This window comes from Eretmochelys imbricata, chromosome 9, assembly GCF_965152235.1.
Source record: "Eretmochelys imbricata isolate rEreImb1 chromosome 9, rEreImb1.hap1, whole genome shotgun sequence".
NCBI lineage: Eukaryota > Metazoa > Chordata > Testudines > Cheloniidae > Eretmochelys > Eretmochelys imbricata.
Window position 1 is genome coordinate 53,866,166 of NC_135580.1, and position 18,811 is coordinate 53,884,976.

Here is an 18,811-nt window from a genome sequence, read left to right on the forward strand (position 1 = left end):
TGGCTCTGTGCTTGTATTTAAAGTGTTTGCTGTAGGACGCACATAAGGCAGATTTGGTCAACATAGTGTGAAGGGGTTGCTCAAGTAATTGGGAGTATTTAGCTAACAATGGACCTGGAGAGACATCAGTCCACATCTGAGCTTTCCTGGGAATGTTCAAATTAACGTGTAAACAATGGCGTCGGCCTGTAAAGAACTGAGTTGTGCATGGACATGTGACTTGCCCATGTGACTCCAAAACGCCATCTTGTAGCTGTGATTCTTCACAGGAGAACACTAGGGGTTTCCATCCACAAGAGAGAGACTATATAAGGCCCTGGGAAACCCCTCCATTTTGTCTTCAGCTGGCTCAATGGATAGCCTCTCCACCCCAAAGAGATGCCTGAAAGAAACTGGAACATAGGACAGTAACTACGGGGTTGTGAGTGATTGCTGGACCTAGACTAGGAGCAAGTCTGTTAAAGAAGCTTATTGGAACATCTCTGAGGATGAGATTTACCTGCATTTATTTTCCTACCGTATTAGGCTTAGACTTGCATGTTTTTGTTTTATTTTGCTTGGTAATTTACTTCGTTCTGTCTGTTATTACTTGGAACCACGTAAATCCTACTTTTTATATTTAATAAAATCACATTTTACTTATTAATTAACCCAGAGCAAGTATTAATACCTGGGGGAGCAAACAGCTGTGCATATCTCTCTATCAGTGTTATAGAGGGCGGGCAATTTATTAGTTTACCCTCTATAAGCTTTATACAGAGTAAAATGGATTTGTTTGGGGTTTGGACCCCATTGAGAGCTGGGTATCTGGATGCTGGAGACAGGAGCACTTCTTAAGCTGTTTTCAGTTAAGCCTGCAGTTTTTAGGGGACGTGGTTCAGACCTGGGTCTGTGTTTGTAGCAGGCTAGCGTGTACCGAAGCCGGGCAGTGTACCGAAACTAGGCAGTGTACCGAAGTCCCAAGCTGCCAGGGGAAATAGGCTCGGGGTAGTCTCAACACATCAGGTGGCAGTCCTAAGGTGGTTTCTATGACCCAACCCGTCACAGCAGGAATCTCTGCCAGCAAAAGAGGAAGGTCCTGATCGCCTCTACTTTTCTTGCAATGGTATGAAAACTATTTGTGCATTTAGATTTCCAGTAGATGAGACAGAATATGGAAACAAGCTGCAACTGCGTGAAAAGTTTATATGGTTTGTGATGCCATAAAATATCTGACTTATGGCATCCTATGGGACTGGCACCAATGCACACCAAAGTCAATGGGAGACCTTTCATTAAATGCAGTGGGCTGTTTGGATGAAAAAATTCAGTGTGATAGACTGCCCCTCTTCTATTTAATTTGTAGCAGGACAGTCATCCACTCTCATGAATCCAAACACTGATACAGCCAACTGTCTGGATTTGAACAGGGAGTTGGACGTGCTGATAAGAGTTTCTAACACTGGTTTGTGTCACTTATGCATGACCTGTTATTGGTTCACTCTAAGTGCTAAGAGTGGAATATAAAAACAAGCTAAATAGATTTCTGCCCCAGTACTGACCTGTTGGTTTATCAGCATCTGACGGACAGCAGCTGCTCTGTCTGGACGTGTGACCACAGCATGGGCAGGAACTTGAGCCAGGTGGCATTTCTCATATTCAGTAGGACGGGCGCGACTTCCATCCAGGCACAGCAACTCGAATTGATCGCTTTTCAGCCCCTTTGCCCACTCAGCAGTATTATGTCCTTGAAAGAGAATTAGATGGAGGCTCTAGAGCTGTTTGACAGCACCAGGCTTTACTCTGAGTGTGGCTGCCCACGGGGGGTATCACTGGGAATGTCTGTGTGTGCTTGTACTTGGATACATGCACGTGTCTAGGAGATGTACTGACTAGAGCTCAGCAGGGAGCGGCTGGTGTGGGGGAGACTGTCAGGGAAATCTGGAGGATTTATTCAGACATCTTCTATTAATATTCATTCTACTAGAGGATGTGTCTAAATCCCCTAGGCTGGCTTGAAGACCATAGCCAGGACTTGTGAAAATGGGTATTGAACTCTCAGGTGTAGAGACAGTGACTGGCAGACTCTTTGACAGGCTGGCAGGAGCAAGAACCCTGCATGAAGCTGTTGAGTGGGAGTTGAGCTGACTGGGGCAGGTGTGGCTTTTTAATTCCACAAGGAACGAAGAGAAGGGGGATGAGCCTGTGGTCAGAGAACTAGGGACAGAGACAGCCTGTCCCTGCAGGAAGCCCTGGGACCAAACACTCTTGGGGAGAAAGCCTGGACTGGAGTTTCTGTTCTATGGTTGTTGTTTGAGTTACCAGTAAAGTCATACCCCAGGAAAGGGGTAAGACTGACCTCAGATAGAACAGGCAGGCTTTATCTGGAGCAGGGTGAGCATGCCATCTGCTCCCTGACACCAGAGTAAGGTGAGCAGGACTTGGGCCATAGACTGCAGTGACCAGCCACTGGAGTCTGAAGCTAGCACTAGTGTGTGTGCCCACCCAAATCTGCAAATTTCTATCCCGGAGCAGATAATGAGGCTTTGCCCTTCTATGACCTGATCCGAAGCCCATTGAAGGTGATGGAAAGACTCCTATTGACTTCAGCTGGCTTTGGCGCAAGCCCTGAGAGCACAGTGGGATGGCGATGAGGGGAAGCAACGCTACTAGACCATGTGCTTCATCAGCAGCTAAGTCAGCATGGGGTATTCCCATCAGCATGATGAAATGCTCCCCTTCTCCACAGCCCTTTCTATTCTCTGTGCTTACTGACAGATCTAGTGCCTAGACCTTTACAGCCAGCCTGCCTGTACCATAGGTTTCATGAATATCCAGTCTAGTCATTTATGGAGTTTAATGTCAAGGTGAAATAATTGCATACCATCGGTGTTCTCACTGACAATTGTGTGCTTAACAAAGGCCACGTCTCCCTTCTCAACCAGACACCTAACAAATACCGAGAGAGAAGACAATCAGGAGTTACAGGTGTTTGTGAATCGTTGCCTTCCCTGCACATCTGCTGTTGATACTTGTCATCTTTTGTAACCTGAATCTGTGAGCATTTTTAGCTCTGTTAGAACTGACACAGAATTGACAAGGACAGTTAAAATGTAACCTTTTACCACCAGCAATGTGCGGAGTCCAGTGTGCATTTCACCACTGACCCTTTTTAATTTAACAGAAAATGTAAGCTTATTCAATGAATAAGAAGCTTGTGTGCTGTTGTCATGGGCGGCGAGTTCTATGGGCCCATGGTGCCTGGGCCCCAGGCATATTCCTCCTTCCCAGGCACCACAGGCCCAGCTCCAGCAATGGTCTCTCCCTCGGCCCTGCCTTCTGTCCCTGGGCGTCCCCCACCCCACCCCAGCGCATCCCCCAGGTGATTTAAAACAGCCCGGGGCCCCCACTCACCATTGGCAGCGCAGCGGAGCTGAGCAGCTTCCTACCTGCTCACTCCATGTGGCTGCCGGCCCCTCCCTGCGGCCCCTGGGCAGGGTGGATCTGTGTTCTGCCCCAAGCGCCACTGCAGCCAAACTCCCTCCCAGAGCCTGCACCCCCACCCCCAGCCCAGAGGCTGCCCCCAAACTCCGTCCCAGAGCCTGCACCCCCACCCCCTTCCCACACACCCCTCCTGCCCCCAAACTCCCTCCCAGAGCCTGCACCCCCACCCCTTTCCGACATACCCCCTCCCACCCCCAAACTCCCTCCCCGAACCTGCACCCCAGACCCCCTCCCCCACCCAAACTCACTCCCAGAGCTCAACCTCTCACCCGTCCTGCACCCCAATCCTCTGCTCCAGCCCAGGGCCTGCACCCCAGACCTCCTCCCCACCATCCAAACTCCCTCCCAGAGCCTTAGGCAGGTGGGGGGCAGTGTTTGGGAGGGGCGGGCTCTGGGCATTCTGGGCACCACCAAAATTTCTACAAACCTGCTGTCCCTGGCTGTTGTTAATTATTATTATTTATTTTATTTATTTTCTTGTTGCATGACTCAATTTGCTACCCTCAAAATCCTTGTAATTTCTGTCAGCGAGGATCCTGGCTGTACATTTCAATAGCAATAGCCTGTGAAAGGTGGATCTTACACCAAAACTACTGCGAGCCGTGAAGCACTGCTGCATTGGGTCATTTCTTTACCAGCAGGGAGTGAAACACTATTAATTGCCCGGCAAGGCTCATATCAGCACAAGCTACTTAGTCCTGAGCTGTTGGAGGGGTGCCAAGGAGCTGGCCCCCTAGGTTCTCCTTTGGGATCATTCAACAGAGTTCAAGGGAAGATTTTACAGATGCGCTCCTGTTCTCCCTTTCAGTTAAAGGGTAAGATCTAGTGACCCTGCCCTGTGGGAAGTCTAAAGTTCCAGCCCCATCTGTTATCGCTCCTCCTGCTCCTGAAGGAGCAGCACTGATGGGCTTTGCAGAGAGTTATGAGGAGAAAGATGGTGTCTGCATTGAGGGGCCTGGAGGGAAGAGGAAATTAGAGTGAGGGGAAAGAGGTAGGATTCTCAGGGCTCTGTCAGCAGGGGCAGGGCTCTCAGTCCATCACCGCCCAAGGAGTACCTAGTATTATATTGGAGTCACCTACCGGAAGGCCCCGCTGTATCCATAGTATCTCTCATTGCTGTTGGCGGCACACTTGTAATTTGGTGGGAGGCTGCTGCCTGAGCCCACACACAAGTTGCAGAGTGGTGAGGTAAGTGGAGATCCAGGAGCACAGCCTTCACTGAAGAACTTATCTGCCAGGAGAAATATAGAACACCTGTTGTATATTTCCTCTCTGGCTCTTGCTTTTCTCTGTCCCTTAGTGAGAATCTTCATATGATTCATCATTATTAGGCCTTGAAGTAATTTAAATTAGTTGAAAAGAAAACTAAAACCTCTTTAAAAGACTGAGGAGGCATTTCCTTAGAAACCATCAGTTCCTGTGCTGCACGTGTACAAAGTGAAGTTATGGACAGAGAAACTCACAATAAGAAACAGGCACATCTCTGCTGTGGGCAGCAAATCGTGTGCACCAGTTTTTCAGCATGAGACTCAAAGCCAATGACAGGAAATTTGGAAATAAGTATTATTTGTTTTGCAGTCGTGGCCCAGGACCCCACTGATCTAGGTGCTGTACAGACACTGAGCAAAAAGACAGTCCCTGCCCCCAAAGAGTTTACAATCTAGGCAATATCTTCAACCTAAGAAATGGCAGAGGCTGCATAAGGGAAACATTGTGAACTGGGATCACTGTCAATATGGGTCAGGGTTTGATCTAACAACCTTCACAGCAGGAAGACAGATTTTGCTACTTTGGTCCAGACCGGGGCTCTATCTAGTCCAGCAGCCTGTCTCCAACCATAGCTGGTACCAGCTGTTCTAGAAGAAAGTGCAAGAAACCCAATTTCTGCCAAGCCCTTGTCTTTTTCATCCTGGCTATTAGAACTCTAGATGGGCTTGTTATCCCTACAAATGACCATTGCTTGTTTCATGTTCAATAACATCTGCTAAAGAAACAGACTGACATGCCACGTCCAACTGCTGCTCCATCAGGGTAAGAAATACTCAAGTCCATCTCAGGGAAATGTGGCTCCTTGAAACCTTTAACAAAGCAGCATTTCCCATGTGCTAGTGCCCAACCAGCATCTGGGAGCCACCAGAGACTTGAAGGCCAGACAAGAGCTGTGGGATGAGGCTCTTGCTCTCCAGCACTGGCCTACCTGATGTCTGTACTGGGGACATGGATACACACAGTCGCTGTGAGAAGTTGATACACAAGTTGACTCACCAAAGTCGCAGCTCCCGGTTTTACTGTGAATCAAGCCCATGGGGACGTTCCAGCCGGCAGTTCTCCCAACAGCTGTATGACAGGACTTCTTACCACGCAGGGTCTTCCAGGTGATATTGGGGTTGGATTTCTTCACCACAGCCACGGCGTAATATGTTTCTGTCACAGAGCAGAAGGAAAAGGAAGTAAATCAGGAGAGTCAAACCTGAACCAGAATGGACATCCAAGGTTCCAGAATTCTTTTCATCCTTCCTATTCATAGAGAGGATCTACAAATGGGAACAACAAGAATACTGTGTCCTCCTACAGCCTATCCACCCCAGGATACAGAGGGCTTTGCATGTGTGATGCATTTAGCCCCACAATTCCCCTCTGGTAGTATCCCCATTATTTTTCTCCCCACAGAAATTGAGGCACTAGGTCATTAAATGATTTGCCCACAGTCACACAGGAAGTCTGTGTCAGGGCCAGGGATATAGCATATGCCTTCTGATTTCCAATCCTGCCCCTTGACTACAAGACCATCCTGCCTCTCTGTTTGGGGGAATATTTCGACTAAAGCCTATTTTCTAGTACTGTATCCCAGGCCTTCTGTCCCTGTGGTAGATCCTGGTGTAATGTGTTGGCATATTGGTGCTTCACATAGACTGTCTCTCTGACACTCTTCCACACTTTGCAGTGGGATCAGCTGGTGGATCCATGTAGTCACAGATCCAGCTGGCCACACATCCACCATTCTGCTAACAATGAAGATCCAGCTGAGTACAACTCAGCAATATACTGGAGCAGACAGACTCCAGTAGGGTGACCAGACAGCAAGTGTGAAAAATCGGGATGGGGTGGGGGGTAATAGGAGCCTATATAAGAAAAAGACCCCAAAATCGGGACTGTCCCTATAAAATTGGGACATCTCGTCACCCTAGACTCCAATGCCTGAGCTCTCCGAGGGCTGAACACCCCAATTTCCCACTACAGAGCCTTCTATTTCTGATCCCTTTCAGGCCACCTGCTCCCATGGTGGGAAGGGTTCAGGAACTAGCCGTGATGTGTCTGTGTTGAGGAGACCCCAGAAACTGGTATTTGAGTGGGGGCTCCCCTCCCTTTCCAGGTTTGAAGCCTGTGGAAAAGGTTTTTCCTCTCCTGCTCCCTTAAGGACAAATGGCCCATGGTCCACAATAAGACAGAGGAAAGGTTGATGTGTTCCTTAAAAGCCAACATCATGTTTATTCAGTGCTCCTGACAGCTCTGGATCTAAAGTCCCTGCTTATCCTGAGAACTGGCACTGCACAAGCTGCTGCAGTGAATGCTTCCCTGCCAGGCCACTAGGAACTGGTCTGAACCTGGCAAACCCATGTCATGTAGCTCAGTGAACAGGTAGCAGACAATAACACCATCTGTGCTACTGATGTGATTTGATCAGTGACCTACCGGTAGCAAGCACTATATCCCATTAGCAATTCCTGGAGATATTCAGTTCCCCTAGAGGGGTTTTTGTTGAATAACATGAAATCAGACTTTCTAGATATCATAAGAGAACTTGGGTTCTTTTCTGTATATGAGGCTCCTCTAAAGATTTCCCCCTCATTCACCTCTCCTTGGGCCAGCAGCAATGTTTGAACCCAAGACCTTCAGTGTTAAAAGTCTGAACCTCTACAACTCGAGCTAACGGACTAACCAGATGTAGGTTCAAAACCCCCTATGGATCAGCCAGTGTGTGGGGTGGGGGACGCGGGGATGTGTAATACACTCTGAACAGTGGTTACCACAAATGTTCATTTGAACACAGGAATTGCCATCCTAGAACAGATCATCTAGTCTGCTCCAGTCTCTGATCCAGGCTAGTACAAGATGTTTCAGAGGAAGACAACAAAAATCCTGCATAATCCACCTGGCCAGTTGGGCAATATTATATCAAGGGGTAAATCTCTTCCTGACCCCATTTCTTTACATTCTTTGGATAATTTAACTTGTTCCCTTCAGTATGTACTACCTTGACCTTGCTTTTCTGTTGTATTTTATCTGAGATCATGTTGTCAAATTGACTAGTTTGGGTAGGTCCTTATGTCGTTCCTCTCTGTGCTCCTTAATCTAAATAATTGAGGGCCATTAGCAAACTTTCCCCTTTACTACTGGATCTGCATACCAGATCATTACTAAATACACTGGACACAAAGGTCCCCATAGCCATCTTTGTGGTGAACGTTGGCCATTTATTTCTAACCCTTAGCTTTCTGTTTCTTGACCAATTTTTTTTTCCAGTTTACTCTAGGTCAGGATTTTATCTTCTGCCCCTCTGTTACCAGTAATTACCTCCGGGTGCTCCTTCATTCTGGCATCGTGTAATGTTATCTGAAATGGGAAAGAGGAGGAGATTTCAAATAGAGAACTCTTGAAAAGCAAGTGTGCAGTTAATGCTAAAAATAGGTTGTCCTGGCACTGTGTATATACCTAGCTCTGTAAGGATTCTGTTCACAGCAGTGGTTTCTTTGTGGGGCTGCTGGCAAGTTACTTTCTGCAGAAGCCTTAATACAGAAGGGGACAGGAGTAGCTGGTCTAACATCTAGCACATTAGCAGAACAAAGCATTGCCCTACTCCCCTTCTGGGGCAACAACTCAGTAGACGGAGACTGGAGCTGGAGGCTAGAAGACAATAACTTAATGACTGTTAGGAATTCTGTGAATAAGGGTTGTTCAAGACAGGCAAAACCAGCTGTCATTGGCCTTTATTGTGGATCCCAGACAGCCTCTCCACATTTGGATTGCTGGCAGGGAGGGGCCCTACGTCATCTGGAACTGGCCACCTAGGAATACCTTGATACAGGGCGGATGTTCCCTGAGGGATAGAGCCAATGGAGCAGCCCCATGCCATCCCCTCCGCACAGCCCCCAAGGCTGGGGTTTTCCAGGGGACGGAGGGGCGTGTCAGAAGCAGGAAGGGTGCGGATAGAGAACCCTGCTCCAGCCATTAAGGGAATGCTATAGCTTATGCCCAGAACCACTCCTGTCCAAATCTTCCTTCGGCATCCAGGTGGTGCAGTGATTTAAAGCCCCTTTGCCCCCACACCTCCACTCATTTCCTGGATCAAGCTAATTGTGACCAGAATCAGGACCACTGACTTATCATAGTTCAATGTAAAATAAAGTCTTCTGATATCAATTAATTCCCCATCAAGAACAAGCTAAAAGGCAGATTGCACCTCACTCACCCCCGTAGTATTCTCCCATGACTGGCACCAAACCACATTTACCAGCCGTGTAGACATAACCTCCATCCAAGCTTATGGCATCAGCATCACCTTTCTGCAATGAAAGTAACTCATCAAATATGAAGTGAAGCTACTTCTCATGCAGGCTCCCCCTGCCAGAGATGAGGCCTTTAAAAAAATTGCTGTCATGAAAGAGACGGGTAGTATAAGTAGCTTACATTTTACAATGAAGATTGACGTAGACTCGGAAAATGAAAATTTAGAAAATATCAAAATGTTCTGACAATTTGTAAACTTAAAAAAAAAATCAAGTTCAGAAATTCGTCAGAACTGACCCTTTCCAGGAAAAAGTTTCAGTTTCAACAAATTGGCCTTTTCCAATGAAAAATTGTTTCATTGAAACATTCCTGACCAGTGCAGCTCAAAGACAGAGAGAGGAAATTGTTCTCCGAGCTGGCAGATGCATGGAGAGAACAGTGGGAAAACGAAAAGCCCATACTGTTATCTTGGCAATGCAGTCCTCTGTGGTTTCTGCCACCGCACAGTCCAGTCTGCCTCCGCTCACTGCACTCCATTCATCACACTTGGCCTTCTCATCCTTACTTATTGTGCACCACTTCACCTTTTTCAAAGGGGCTTCAGGAGTTTCTAGGGAAGAAACTGACACAGAAAGAATAAGCCAAAAGCTTATCTAAAATGTAAAGCCACCAACTGACTGATTGCAGGAAGAGCAGGGCTGCTGACAGCAGGTCATTGCGCACACAAGCTCCCTGCAGCTCCATTCAGAATAGTCTTGTTGTTTGACAAATGCTGGACTAGTGGAGTGCAGAATATGCAGGAAAGGGAGGTCAGTTGGCTGGGTCTGGTTCTCACTGGACAGGGGATGCTTCAAAATCAACAGAGAGGCTTAGATTTTAAGGCCAGAAGGGACCATTAGGTCATCTCGTCTGACCTCCTGTCTACGTAGCCCTGGCCAGAGAATTTCACCCAGTTACCCCTGTCTTGAGACCAATAATGTGTGTTGGACCAAAGCATCTTCCAGAGGGGCCACCAGTCTTGGTCTGAAGACAGCAAGAGATGGACACTCCACCACTTGCCTTAGCTTCACTTAGCTCTACTGATTTGTGCCAGCTCAGAATCTGGTCCCAGGCTTCATGACCTCAGGGTCACTTAGCATTGGTGGTGCTGTGCATTGCTATGTGAGATACCAATGTTCTTCTCAGCACAGCCCCAGCCTCTCACTCCCCAGCCCAGCCAGGTTGGGAGTTGAGCTGGGCGAAGTTTCTTGGCTGAGTAGTTTATTTGCTAAAAAAAAAAGCAGTTTTGGGTGGACAGAAAGCATTTGTGAACATGGGTCGAATTTGGTTAATTGTTTCACCTCCCGCACCAAAATAATATAAATAAGTGTCAGAGAAGTCTAAATATTTTGTTTGGCATTTTTAAAACTAAATTTCAAAGACTACATTTAATTTGAATTGAAATGGTTTGTTTCAATCTGAAATGATTTCTTTTGGTTTGATTTTTGATTTTCCCTAAAAAAAGTTAGCCCCATGTGATCCAGACATCCAGTCAAAATGGCCCAATATTTTACTATGAGATATTCCCCATGAGCTGTCCCTGAACGAACAACAGAGCAGGAACAATTGACAGCAAACATCTGACAAATAATTCTGGATTGCAAATAAATGTGAGAAAATTGCCTCATTCCCCCAAACAGATTTACTCTTCGACTCTCCAAATGTTTCCGTGACTGATTCTTGGTGTGTCCCTAGTTCAGGAGCAGGTCATGGGAACCATCACCTGCCCATTGCACAAAGTGCCCCAGAGGTGACGCTCCTGAATCTGTGCAGAATGGTTCTCCCAGCCGCGGTGCAGAGGCAGGGTGGCCAGCCCCAGGGAGATCTCATGTCGCTCTACGGCAGCCCCACTGACTGGTGAGGGAGCGTCGTTAACAGGGGCGGAAGGGAGACCCAGTGTGGTGGGAAAGGTGATGTAGGCAAAGCAAAGCCAAAGGGCAGCGGGTGTCCCCACGATACAGGAGACCCCAGGAACAAATGGCTGGGCTGGTAGTTAGGACATTGACCCCCACCACCCTCACCCCATTGCTGGAGGGTCAGGGATCCCTGTGCTCAGTGTGCCCTGTGTTACACGGCACTTATGGCCCAGCGCACACGGCAGCACAGGAGCCTGAGGGGGAGAACCCCCCTCCCCCATGTTGCTGAGCAGCATCCTGCCCCTTCGGGAGACAAAGGGCTGTGTTCCTGGACCCCATTGCTGGGCTGCTAGCAGGAGAGGGATGAGAAATGGGCGACGCCAAGGCTCCCCCCTGCCCCCACCCCACCCCACCAAGCCGCGCAGCTGAGCTGCTCCGGGAAGGGGGTTGGGAGGTGCCTGCTTGGTCAGGGCCCATAGCCAGTGAATAGCCCCTGGAACAAGCGGGAGAGGACAGAGAAAGAAATGTGTCTCCCTGCTGCCTGATTCTTCCTCTGGGTGTTTCTGGGGCTGTGTGCTATATTCCGAGTGGGGTGTTTTGTGCTGGACCCAGAATGCTGCGAGAGCAGAGAGACACCAAACTACTGCTCGTTAATGACAATGCAGCTCAATGGCACCTGGGAGTCTGATCCCTGGGCCACAAGAATTTGCATTCAAACAGATCCAGTCGTGGCAATGCCAATTGTATATTGAACTCGCACTGCAGAGCACAACCCATGCAGCTCGATCCAGCTCTCATTTACACCCTGATACAGCTCAGAGCTGTGTTAATTTCAAAGTGAATGAAGTCAATGTAGTTGCTTTGCTTTATGAGCAGGATCTGGGCCATGGCTTCCTTATGGACCCTCCCACAGCTTAAAATTTCATGACCACCTGCCATGGAGCCCAATCTCTGCTTACCTGGCCTGAGACTCTGAATAGCAGCCCAGTACTGGTAGCCCAGGTAGAACTGGGAATCCATCAGTCGAGGGACACGCTTAAAATTGGAAGCAGTGTCCTTGAAAAGCAGATCCTTCCCATGAGGAGAGCTGAAGAGTTTGAAGCTCTCTTTTGTGTTCTTGCCATACTTTGCCTGTCACAGAGGAGAAATGATCAGGTGTATACCAAGAGCAGGAGATAGTTTTGAAAAAGTGGAGAGAACAAACAAAAGAGGGATAATAGCAAAAGAAAGGCTGGAACAGAGAGAAAGATAGAGAATGGGAAGGAAAGCAATACCTCCGCCTGAGAGAGGAAGCTCCAGATCTCATCAGCCCGGCCATTAACACTTCGAGCCACAACAGCATGAGCAGCAACTTTGGCCCAGTGACACTCATGATATTTATCTACAGGCTTCCGGGAACCATCTTCACACAGCAGCTCATACTTGTCTTTCCCACTTGGGTCATTTTCTGGGAGGAATGGAAGTCCACAGGTTACAGCAACACCAATATTTAGAAGGGCTTTGAATACCCCACTTCAGGAAACTCCCCAATGATTTTTGACCCTGAATGAGAACCAGAAGCGTGACAACTTCCATGAGACAAACTTCCCTCCCTGCAGGAAGTATTATTATCATCCCAATTTCACAGCTAGAGATCTGAAGCCAAGAGAGATGAAGGCCCAGATCCACAAAGGGACTTAGACATCTAGAAATCCACAAAGCCTGAGAGCCGTGGCTAGGCTCCCTGTACAGTGTGTGGGGAGACACAGGCACCTAAGAATGAGATTCACAAAGCCAGCATGCTGAGCAGGGAGACAGCTAAGCTAGCCAATTGGAGAAGTCGACAAGACACGTGTGCCCTAAGCTAGCCAATGGCAGATACCGACAAGAGGGATGTGTCCTAAACTCTGCCCCTCTCCTGAAATTGGGGGCAGGCCTCTGCTTGCGATCCACCACCAGGCCCCCTGCTTCTGGAGTCAGAGGCCTTAGGCATCAAATCCATTCTTGCAATTCCACACAAAACAGTGGGGGAAGGGAAAGGGCGCCCAAGACCCTTTGTGAATGTGGCACAAAATGACTTGCCTAAGTAGTCAGTGGTAAAGCTGGAAACAGAATCCAGGTCTCCTGAGTCCCAGTGCTTTACCACAGGACCATCCTTTCTCTTATGCTGGCGTCATGTTAGTAGATTCCAGTCATGATGTTGGTGGAGGTGAAGCCCATTCCCAAATTTAATCTTTCAGAGAACAATGTGCTGGTGTGATTTCACTGTGCACATCAAAGAAGCAACATACAAACTGGTCCCCACTCTGGTAGCCTTGTTCAGCCACAAGAAAGAGCCATTAGACTAAGAGGTGAAATCTAATCTCTCTCTGCTGATTATTTAGCAGTCAGGAACACAGCATACAAATCATATTTCCTCCCAGAGACAAAGAGAAAAGAGGCTTAGGATAAACGGGGAGAGAAATGAAGGCAGGTGCAATATAGACAGAATTCAAGGATAGAGTCCCGGTGAAAGGCCTGACCAGAAAGTGGTGAAATGGAATGATCCCCCATGCCTACCTAGAACAGTTGTGTGTTTGACAAAAGCTACATCTCCACCTCCATCTTTCAGACACCTGGAGGGGGAAAGAAAGCAGAAGGAAAAGGAGGACACTGAAATACTGTGTTTGTTGCTAATCTCATATCATCCCTCTACATTTCAGACAACTACCTTTGAAACAAGCCTCAGATACGTGACAGTTTGTCTTCACAAAAAGCCATGCGGGCTGCAGAAAGAAATGCAATGGCAGGGAAGAATTTTATAATGCAAATCGTCAGGAGTAGCCCAATGATAATGCTCTGTACTGCCATGTGCAATTTATAGCTCAATTTCCGGTCACTCACTAACTGCTTGTAGAGGCTAGGAGCTATCGTAGGCCACATACTCAACCCTGGAGTAGGGGTGCTTCTTCCATAAGAACATAAAAATGGCCCTACTGGGTCAGAACAAAGGTCCATCTAGCCCAATATCCTGTCTTCTGACAGTGGCCAGTGCCAGGTGCCCCAGAGGGAATGAACAGAACAGGTAATCATCAAGTGATACATCCCCTGTCGCTCATTCCCAGCTTCTGGCAAACAGAAGCTAGGGACACCATTCCTGCCCATCTTGGCTAATAGCCATTGATGGACCTATCCTTCATGAATTTATCTAGTTCTTTTCTTAACCCTGTTATGGTCTTGGCCTTCACAACATCCTCTGGCAAGGAGTTCCACAGGTTGACTGTGCATTGTGGGAAGAAATACTTCCTTTTATTTGTTTTAAACCTGCTGCCTATAGATTTATTTCGTAACCCTGAGTTCTTGTGTTATGAGAAGTAGTAAACAACACTTCCTTATCTACTTTCTCTACACCAGTCATGATTTTATGGACCTAAATCATATCTCCCCTTAGCCATCTCTTTTCCAAGCTGAAAAGTCCCAGTCTTATTAATAAAAAGAAAAGGAGTACTTGTGGCACCTTAGAGACTAACAAATTTATATGAGCATAAGCTTTCGTGAGCTACAGCTGTAAAGGTGCCACAAGTACTCCTTTTCTTTTTGCGAATACAGACTAACACGGCTGCTACTCTGAAACCAGTCTTATTAATCTCTCCTCATACGGAAGCCATTCCATACCCCTAATAATTTTTGTTGCCCTTTTCTGAACCTTTTCCAATTCCAATATATATTTTTTGAGATGGGGCGACCACATCTGCACACAGTATTCAAGATGTGGGCATACCATAGATTTATATAGAGGCAACATGATATTTTCTATCCTATTATCTATCCCTTTCTTAATTATTCCCTGCATTCTGTTCATTTTTTTGATTGCCACGGCACACTGAGTGGATGTTTTCAGAGAACTATCCACAATGACTCCAAGATCTCTTTCTTGAGTGATAACAGCCAATTTAGACCCCAACATTTTATATGTATAGTTGGGATTATGCTTTCCAGTGTGCATTACTTTGCATTTATCAACATTAAATTTCATCTGCCATTTTGTTGCCCAGTCACCCAGTTTTGAGAGGTCCTTTTGTAGCTCTTCGCAGTCTGCCTGGGTCTTAACTATCTTTAGTAATTTTGTACCATTGGCAAATTTTGCCACCTCACTGTTTATCCCTTTTTCCAGATCATTTATGAATATGTTGAATAGGACTGGTTCCAGAACAGACCCCTGGGGAACACCATTGTTTACCTCTCTCCATTCTGAAAACTGACCATTTATACCTACCCTTTGTTTCCTATCTTTTAACCAGTTACCAGTCCATGAGAGCACCTTCCTCTTATCCCGTGGCAGCTTACTTTGCATAAGAGCCTTTGGTGAGGGCCCTTGTCAAAGGCTTTCTGAAAATCTAAGTACACTATATCCACTGGATGCCCTTGGTCCACATGCTCGTTGACCCCTCAAAGAATTCTAGTAGATTGGTGAGGCATGATTTCCCTTTACTAAAACCATGTTGACTTCCTCAACAAATTATGTTCCTCTACATGTCTGACAATATTGTTCTTTATTATAGTTTCAACCAGTTTGCCCGGTACTGAAGTCAGGCTTACAGGTCTGTAATTGCTGGGATCACCTCTGGAGCCCTTTTTAATTCCATTGAGGCCCATTACTCAACAGAAACCAATGAGACAATTAGGTCCCAACTACTCTACAAGTGTAGCCATGTCAGGAGACCCAGTTATAGTGCAGCTGAAAACATGTGTGTGGAACAGATAGTTACCAGATAAAAATAACTTTCACTTACTTAAAGGCTCCAGAATAGCCAGAATAAGGCCCAGTACGGGAACATTTCGGATCATGGCATAAGCGGCACAGATTTGGTTCATTTGCGGGGGCACCAGGGACGCAGCTGGCTGTGAAAAACTGGGCCACAGCTATGGAAAAACACATGCAGTAGTTAATAGCAAACTCACCCTTTAGCAAACTATCTTCTCCCAGCTGTGGATGCTTGGTATAGTAGTATGGGGTGTTTGGAGGAGGTAGTGGGGGGAGAGTGTCTGTAACCTGATGCCTTTGGAAGGGGTGGTTTGGTAAAGGGGATGCTGGAAGGATGGCATCTCCAGCTGGGCAGAGTGAAGGTTCTGGCATGTGGTCTGCTGTGCGTGGCAGTGGTGCATGGTGTTTGTGTGTGGAGGAGTAGAGGTGCCTTAAACTTTCCAGTTCCTTGGGTTTGTGTCAGGATGGCGTATTACATCGGTAGCAACTTTAACCATTGCACAACAGAGTTTTTGGAGTGTGACTGAGTAGAAGATAATGGATTCCAAAGCAAGGAAGCTGTTGCTGTCATGGAAATGCCCTGATTGATGGAAGAAGAGAAATTTAGGAAATGTGGATGGTTCCGTTGGTTTGCTGGTTTCCCCAAAAGTTCCTCAGAAAATCTACTTCCTTCTCCCTAACACTGATCAATCCCAGTTCTCCTCAACCCCAGCTTAATGTTAGCACTCCCTACTCACCTAGCTCTTTCCCAGCTTACCGTGGGTTATGGGAGTGGCTCTATCCCAGGATAGGATTTTATGGTACAAGAGGGTCCCGATGGGAATGAACCAGCCAGCAGACCTGTCCAACCCGGTGTGGCAGGATTTCTTCCTTTCAAGTTCCGTTATTGCGAAGTTAGTTCCTTTCTTCACCACAGCCACAGCATAGTAGCTGGTGACCGAATCTGTAAGGGAGGGAGGAGAGAAAGCAAGCAAGCATTGGAACAAAGGAACACAAAAACAGAAATGGAAGTCGCTTACCGTCCCTTCCAGTTCACACAATTGTTTTCTCCCATGTCACACAAATCCTGGGCACAGGAAGCAAAGTGCAACATTTTCAACCCCATAATAATGTAGCAAGACACCCTACCCCTTTCTCCTGTTTAGTATTAGTGGGTTGCCATGCCAATATCAATCTGATTATAATGGTTGTAATAGACATAATGTTAAATGTTCTACTAATTAGTAAAAAGAAACTGAGTACTTGTGGCACCTTAGAGACTAACAAATTTATTTGAGCATAAGCTTTCGTGAGCTACAGCTCACTTGCATCCGATGAAGTGAGCTGTAGCTCACGAAAGCTTATGCTCAAATAAATTTGTTAGTCTCTAAGGTGCCACAAGTACTCCGTTTCTTTTTGCGGATACAGACTAACACGGCTGCTACTCTGAAACCTACTAATTAGTATTACTAGCATTTGTTAAATGGTCTTGTCTTTGCATTTATTTGATATGTGTGCTGTTGTTAATAGCTCTTACCCTCGTGATAAGTCTTTTTGAGGGCAGTAGAGCTTCTCACATGAGTAAAGATGATTTGTGTAAGTAAGGCTTGCAGGACTGGACTCTAAACTGGGTCTGTTAAAATTCTCTCCATAGACTGTCTGGCAAATATTACATCTATGCAAACGGACTGAGTTCTGGAGGCAGCAGAAACCCACTACTTTGAATTTCCTGACTTTGGTACCTTTTAATTCTCAGCCATAACACTGAAAATTACTCTGTAATGTTGCCTTCAGCCCAAACTCTCTACACAGTATCAGACAGCTGTAGCAGCACAGGAGCCAGCAAAGAGAGCTGTAAACGGGAGTTTCAGTGGGAGTTTGAAAGCGGAGTTTGGTTTGTGGTGCTTGTTTGGGGTTTGTGTTTGCTGTGGGTGGTGGTGTTTTGGTGTGGTTTGTGTTTCCCAGATGAACAGGATTTAGGTGGGAAGGCTATGACAGATACAGAGGCAGCAGTGGGGGTGACCCATGTAGTGGAAGACACAATGAAGATGACTGGATGTGGAAGCTGCGGTATGTACATGATCCTGGAGGGGGCACCTGGTAAGAGTTTTGTCTGCATGAAATGCCGTCTGATAGAGCTGATGGAGGAAAAGATCGGAGGTTTGGAGATGCAGGTGGAAAGTCTGGTTAAGTTTAGAAAGGGGTTCGAGCAGATTATGGAGCAAAGACATCAGGTATCTGAAGGGAAAAGCTCAGACTTGCAGATGGAAGCAGGACTGAGGAATTCTGAGGGGAGACTGCTGGGTGAGGAAAGTGATCAGTGGAAGCATATGACTAAAAGAACTAGGCAGAGGAAAAGACGGGCTAGTGAAGGAGAAATAGAGCTCAAGAATAGGTTTGAGGAGTTGGAAAATGAAGAAGGGGCTCAGCCGCTAGTCACTGAAGGTGGAAGGGCAAGGAAGAAGAGAAGAGCGGCTAGTCCTATAGGAAAAGGGGAAGAGTCAATGGAGACTACACCAAATATGAGCCCCAGGAGGATACAGGATGGGTTGAAGAGAATTACAAGGGAGAATAGGAATGGAAACAACTTGCAGCCAGAGGGAACAGGGGATAGACTGGAGAATAGCACAGTCACCAGGAAAAGGCAGGTCTATGTGATCAGGGACTCTTTATTGAGAAGAATAGACAGGCCTGTAACCAGAGCTGATCCAGAGAATAGAAGGGTGTGCTGTCTTCCAGGTGCTAAGATATGGGATGTAGACCTGAGGTTGAAAAGGATCTGAAAGGGAGCGGGAAAGAATCCCCTAATTATCCTTCATGTGGGAACAAATGATACGGCTAGGTTCTCTCTGGAAAGTATTAAGGGAGACTATGCTAGACTGGGGAAGACGCTTAAGGAAATCGAGGCTCAGGTGATCTTCAGTGGGATTCTGCCTCTTCCTAGAGAAGGGCAACAAAGGTGTGACAAGATTATGACTATCAACAGATGGCTTAGGCAGTGGTGCTATAAGGAGGGCTTTGGGATGTATGGCCACTGGGAGGCATTCATGGACAGAGGACAGTTCTCTCGGGATGGACTTCATCTGAGTAGGGAAAGAAATAGACTGCTAGGATGGAGGCTGGCACAACTGATTAAGAGAGCTTTAAACTAGGAATTTGGGGGAGATGGTTGGGAGATGTCCAGGTAATCTCCATGCCGGATTTTAGCATTGAGAGGGAAGAA

General features: G+C 46.9%; 1 protein-coding gene across 1 annotated transcript in view; it reads right to left on the bottom strand.

Annotated features, from left to right (window-relative positions):
- LOC144269736 (ovotransferrin-like) overlaps positions 1 to 18,811 on the bottom strand; it is a 74,261-nt gene that overhangs the window by 45,515 nt on the left and 9,935 nt on the right. Inside the window, exons 4-15 of the mRNA XM_077825534.1 lie at positions 16,367 to 16,552; positions 15,638 to 15,767; positions 13,425 to 13,480; positions 12,161 to 12,333; positions 11,846 to 12,017; positions 9,453 to 9,613; positions 8,954 to 9,047; positions 8,059 to 8,097; positions 5,749 to 5,907; positions 4,564 to 4,714; positions 2,864 to 2,928; positions 1,542 to 1,726 (exon numbers count right to left, since the gene is read on the bottom strand). Coding sequence (XP_077681660.1) covers positions 1,542 to 1,726; positions 2,864 to 2,928; positions 4,564 to 4,714; positions 5,749 to 5,907; positions 8,059 to 8,097; positions 8,954 to 9,047; positions 9,453 to 9,613; positions 11,846 to 12,017; positions 12,161 to 12,333; positions 13,425 to 13,480; positions 15,638 to 15,767; positions 16,367 to 16,552 — 1,571 coding nt within the window. The remainder of the gene's footprint in view (positions 1 to 1,541; positions 1,727 to 2,863; positions 2,929 to 4,563; positions 4,715 to 5,748; positions 5,908 to 8,058; positions 8,098 to 8,953; positions 9,048 to 9,452; positions 9,614 to 11,845; positions 12,018 to 12,160; positions 12,334 to 13,424; positions 13,481 to 15,637; positions 15,768 to 16,366; positions 16,553 to 18,811) is intronic.